The sequence below is a fragment of the Muscardinus avellanarius genome (assembly GCF_963383645.1).
Source record: "Muscardinus avellanarius genome assembly, chromosome: 3".
Lineage (NCBI taxonomy): Eukaryota > Metazoa > Chordata > Mammalia > Rodentia > Gliridae > Muscardinus > Muscardinus avellanarius.
This window is the reverse complement of record NC_137788.1, coordinates 97,547,353-97,553,352: the sequence shown is the minus strand read 5'-3', so window position 1 is coordinate 97,553,352 and position 6,000 is coordinate 97,547,353. Positions and strand designations below refer to the sequence as shown.

At 39.1% G+C, this 6,000-nt stretch overlaps 1 protein-coding gene across 3 annotated transcripts in view; it reads left to right on the top strand.

Annotated features, from left to right (window-relative positions):
* Window positions 1-426: 426 nt before the first annotated feature.
* The window catches only part of WDR47 (WD repeat domain 47), a gene marked incomplete at both ends in the record, with an annotated part of 54,382 nt that continues 48,808 nt past the window's right edge, over window positions 427-6,000 (top strand). For 2 of the 3 annotated variants that reach the window (XM_080693381.1, XM_080693380.1), the window contains 2 exons: window positions 436-593; window positions 3,265-3,348. In XM_080693381.1, the coding sequence (XP_080549507.1) occupies window positions 436-593; window positions 3,265-3,348 (242 nt within the window). Of the gene's footprint in view, window positions 594-3,264; window positions 3,349-6,000 lie in introns of all 3 variants that reach the window. The other variant, XM_080693379.1, reaches the window with a different exon arrangement.

Sequence of the window (6,000 nt, the reverse complement as noted above, 5' to 3'; positions counted from 1 at the left end):
TGAAAAATAGGGCAAGGGGTGTAGCTCAGAGGTCGAATGCCCCTGGGTCCCGTTCCCAGACCCTCAAAATAAATAAATAAATAAATAAATAAATAAATAAATAAATAAATAAATAGAATTGGGGGTATAGGTCAGAAAAAGACTGTCCTGCATCTAATCCCCAGTACCACCAAAAAACCCCCAAAAACAAAAAACAAAGGCTGGAGGTGTAGCTCATAAGCCCAGGAGTTCAATTCCCAGTAGCAAAAACAAAAACAAACAAAAAACCAAAACAAACAAACAAAAACCAAAAAAAACCTTAGTTTTTAGAAATTATTTTAAATCAAAATACTTGTACTAAAAATTGCCAAGAAAGCTATTTTGTGTAGCTTTTACTGTGTTAACCCCAACACTAGGACTAATGTTGTTGTTCTGTTTAATATTTAGGCTATCAATATGACGGCTGAAGAGACAGTGAATGTAAAAGAGGTTGAAATCATTAAGCTAATTTTGGACTTCCTGAATTCCAAGAAGCTTCACATCAGTATGTTGGCCCTTGAGAAGGAAAGTGGAGTCATAAATGGCCTATTTTCAGATGATATGCTTTTTCTGAGGTATGATATCATTATTACTATGAGGTTTTTAGCTCTATTAAAGAAATGTTAAATATTAATAAGGTAAGGTAACATGTATAATATAGACAGAATTTTATAATCATGAAAGGCTATATAATTTTTTTGTGTGTGTGGTACTGAGGGTAGAACCCAGGGACATTTCTTCCTCTGGGCTATATTCCAAGACCTGTTTTTATACTTTTATTTGGAAACGGAGTCTCACTAAGTTGCTGAGAGCCTCACTAAAGTAAGTAGCTGAGGCTGGCTTCAAACATGTGTGATCCTCCAGTCTCAGCCTCCCAAGTGCTGGGATTACAAGCGAGTGCCACCATGCCCAGCTAAGGCTATATAATTTTAACAAATGTTTGTTTGTTTATTTATTTATTTACAGCACTGGGGATGGAACCCAGGGGCATTCTATCTCTGAGCTACATCTCCTGTCCCATTTTTTATTCTTTTTTTTTTTTTTTTTTGTAGTACCAGGGATTGAACCCAGAGGCATTCTGTCTCTGAGCTATACCCCAGCTTTATTTTATTCTTTATTTTGAAACAGGGTCTCACTGTTTGCAGAGGGCCTTATTAAGTAGCTGAGACTGGCCGCGAAATTGTGATCCTCCCCAGTAAGGATGACAAACGTGCTCCACCATGCTTGGCCCTTTCTTTCTTTCTTTCTTTCTTTCTTTCTTTCTTTCTTTCTTTCTTTCTTTCTTTCTCTTTTTTATTTATTTATTTTTTTTTGCAGGTCTGGGGATGGAACCCAGGGGCATTCTACCTCCAAGCTACACCCCCTGCCCTATTTTTTATTCTTTATTTTGAAATAGGTCTCACTAAGTTGCGGAGGGCCTAAGTAGCTGAGGCTGTCTGTGAACCGCGATCCTCTGGTCTCAGCCTCCCAAATGCTGGGATTAGAAGTGTGCGCCATCACGCCCGGCTTTTATTCTTTATTTTGAAACAGGATCTCACTGAGTTGCAAAGGGCCTCACTAAGTAATAGCTGAGGCTGTCCTCAAATCACTATCCCCCTGTTCTAGCCTCCCAAGTGCTGGGATTAGAACAGTGTACCACCATGCCCAGCTCTGTTTGCTTTTTATGATAGAACCTTTACAAAATACTGTAATGTTTTCTTTTTCTTTTTTTCTTTTCTTTCTTTTTCTTCTTCTTTTTTTTTTTTTTTTTTGGTGGTACTGGGGGTGGAACCCATAGGCTGCTTTCTACCTCCGGGCTATACTCCCAGACCTATTTTATATTTTATTTAGAAACAGGGTCTCACTAAGTTGCTGAGAGCCTCACTAAGTAGCTGAGGCTGGCTTTGAACCTGTGTGATCCTCCTGTCTCAGCCTCCCAAGCGCGGGGATTACAAGCGTGCGCCACTATGCCTGGCTTTACTGTAATGTTTTCTGCAGAATGTTTTCAGTACTGTCATCCAGAGGTCTTAAAAAAAAGAGTCATACTCTTTTGTGTTTGTAATACCAACATAAGAGAAACCTGACTAAAGCCTATGTGTTGGGGCACAATTGTAATCACAGTACTTGGGAGGCTGAGACAGGAGGATCGCAGATAGAAAGCTAGCCTTGGCAATGTAGCAGGCTCAGAAACCTAGTGAGACCCTGTTTCCAATTAAATAAAAAATCAGACTGATGCAGAGCTTGGAGGTAGAATGCCTCTAGTTTCAATCTTCAGTACCAAAAAAAAAAAAAAAAAAAAAAAATCTGACTAACAAATGACTCAGCTGAGCATGTGAGCTCCTGTCATCCAGTACTTAGGAGGCTGAGACAGGAGGATGGCAGGTTCGAGAACAGCTTTAGTAATGTAACAGGACTTTCAGCAACTTTGTGAGGCCCTGTTTCAAAGACAAAAAAATAAAAAAAAAAAAAGGGCTGGGATGTACTTTAGAAGTAGACCTCGAGGTTTAATCCACAATACCACACATCGACACAAAAAATGTTCAGTATCATTAAAAGTCAGAGATATGCAAATTAAAACTACCTTGAAGCTGGGTGTGGTGGCTCATGCTTGTAATTTTACTACTTGGGAAGCTGAGGCAAGAGGATCTCGGGTTTACGTACAGCCTCAGAAAGTAGTGAGATGATCAGCAACCTAGCAAGACCCTGTTGCAAAATAAAAATAAAATAGAGCTGGGCATGTAGCTTGGAGGAAGGATCCTCTGGGTTCAATCCCTGGCACAAAAAACCAAAACTACCTGAAGCCAGGTTTGGTAGCACATGCCTGTGATCCTAGTCTTTGGATAGGCTGAGACAGGAGGATCTCAGATTCAAGGCCAGCCTCAGCAGTTTAGCGAGACCCTTAGCAACCTAGAGATACCCTGTTTCAAAACAAAAAATGCAAAAGGATAGGCAAGGGGAGGTGTAGCTTGGAGGTAGAATGGCCCTGTGTTCAGCCCCCAGTACCAAATGCAGGGATTACAAGGGTGCGCCACCATGCCAGGCTTTATTTTTATTTTAAAACAGGGTCTCACTAAGTTACTGAGGGCCTTGGAAAGTTGCTGAGGCTGGCCTCAAACCTGCAATTCTCCTGTCTCAGCCTTTCTAGTATTGGGGTTAGAGGTGTGTGTGCACCATCATGCCCAGCTTTTTATGAAATTTATATGTCAATTTGTCATCTCTTCTGTCATTTATAATAATTTAGTAATATTCTGGGTTTTCCTTATATAGGCAGCTAATCCTTGATGGTCAGTGGGATGAAGTTCTTCAGTTCATTCAGCCTCTAGAATGTATGGAAAAATTTGACAAAAAAAGGTAAGATTTCATCTGAAGCTTTAGTGTCTTATAATCGGTAGAAGCTTAGTAAAATAATAATAATAATAAGCAAAGAAACAAATAGAAATTTTAAAAGAAGACTCTTAGCTTTTCCTAGAATGCTCTATACTAGGCCCTGTGGAGTAGAAACACGTCTAAAGGACTAGTTGTGTGTACTTCAAGTACACACAACTGAAAATATGATACCAAGCCAGGTGTGGGGCTCATGCTTGTAATCCCAGCATTTGGGAGGCTGAGACAGCAGGATCATGGTTCGAGGATAGCCTCAGCTACTTAGGCCCTTTGCAACTCAATGAGACCCTGTTTCAAAATAAAGAATAAAAGATAGGGCTGAAGGTGTAGTTTGGAGGTAGAATGCCCCTGTGTTCCATCCCCAGTACCTCAGGGAAAAAAAAAAAAAAAGAAAAGAAAAGAAAATCTAACAACAACAAAAACCCAGAAAATAGGATACCCAATCTACTTAGCCAACAATGTCTGTATGAAAAATGTCATGGAGACTGTTTCTTCATAACAGCATGAAGACTTTAAAGATGTTTTACTAATCTGGGCATAATGGTGCATGCTTGTAATCCCAGTACTTAGGAGGCTGAGACAGGAAGATCACAGGTTTGCGACCAGCCTCAGCTACTTAATGACGCCCTCTGCAATTTCGTGAAATCCTGTTTCAAATAAAGAATAAAAAAACAGGGCTGGGGGTATAGCTTGGAGGTAGAATGCTCCTACGTTCAATCCCTAGTAACACACACACACAGACACACACACACACACACACACACATGATGTTTTCCTAGCTTGAGTGTGGTGGTACATGCCTATATTTTTTCATTTAGTATATGGTATATTAGGAAATGTAAAGTCAGATGAAATCTGTAGGGCCTCATGTTCTTCCTTTTATTTATATGTATTTTTGGTGGTGTTGAAGGTTGAACCTAGAGCCTTGTGCAGGCTGGGCATATATGTATTCTACCACTAATTTTATCTCCAGCCATATATATATATATATATTATTATTATTATTATTATTATTTGCAGTTCTGGGGATGGAACCCAGAGGCATTCGACCTCCGAGCTACACCTCCTGCCCAATTTTTTTCTTTATTTTGAAACAGGCTCTCACTGAGTTGTGGAGGGCCTCACTAAGTAGCTGAGGCTGTCCGCAAACTGCAATCTTCTGGTCTCAGCCTCCCAAATGCTGGGATTACAAGTGTGCGCCACCATGCCTGGCTTCCAGCCATATTTTTCATCTTAGATAATGATTTGAAACTTAATTTTGCATATGATAACAAGAATTTTCTGAAATCAAAATTACAGTAATTTGATGCCGGGCGTGGTGGCGCACGCTTGTAATCCCCATGCTTGGGAGGCTGAGACAGGAGGATCGTGCAGGTTTGAAGCCAGCCTTGGTGGCTTAAGAGACCCTGTTTCCAAATAAAAATATAAAAATAGGTCTGGGAGTGTAACCCAGAGATAGAAGAATTTCCAGGAACCCCAGTACCACACACACACACACACACACACAAAAAAAAATTACAGTAATTTGAAAGTACATTCACTTATTGGAAAATTAATTTTTTAAAGAAGTTTCAGCTGGAGCTGGGTATGGTGGCACACACTTAGGAAGCTAAGACAGGAGGATCACAGATTTGAAGCCAGCCTTGGCAATTTAGGGAGGCCCTCTGCAACTTAGTGAGAACTTGCTTCCAAATAGGTAAAATCAGTTTAGGGGTATAACTTAGAATAACTCTGGGTTCAATTCCCAATATCAAAAAAAAAAAAAAAAAAAAAAGAAAAAAGAAAAAAGAAAAGTCTCATTATGGTGGCACATGTTTGTAATCCCAGCCGCTGCCGCTTGGTGGTACTAAAGATTGAACAAGGGGGCATTCAACCTCCAAGCTATCCCCTAAACCCTATTTTTTCTCCTTTCTTCCTCTTTTTCTTCCCTCTCTCTTCTTCTCTCCATTTCTTTTATTGAACCCAGGGGCATTCTATCTCTGAGCTACACCCCCAGCCCAATTTTTTATTTTTTATTTTTTATTTATTTTTTTTTTTCATATTTATTTTTAATTGGTGCACTGTATTCATACATCATAGTGGGATACATACTTTTGTAGACATACATGCACACATTGCCCAGTCAGCCCCCACCCAATCCCCACCCCGTTCTCTCCCTATCCCCCCCTCCTATGCTTGGCTTAGTAGTTGACATCTAGTATTATAGCAATTTATCCAAAATTAAAAATGATAATCTCTCATAACAGTTTCATTTGTCTGATACCAAGCTTTTGATGACTTAAAGATAACATTTCAATATTTCTTTTTGCTTTCTTTCTTACCAGAGAATCTATTTTTTTCTATTTTTTAGGTGGAACTATCATATATTTATATATTTATATTTCAGAAAAAAAATCTATCCTAATATGGAATATGGACTCTAGGTACCCACATCGATCTTGAAAAAGAACAAAGCTAGAAGATATATATTTTCTGATTTCAAACCATATAAAGCTACAATAATTGAAACAGTGTAGTACTATTCTAAAGGCAGATATATAAACCATTGGAGTTAAATAAAAGCCTAGAGCTAAATTCTTCCCTATATTGTCAAGTTATTTTTGACAAGGTTTCCACGAA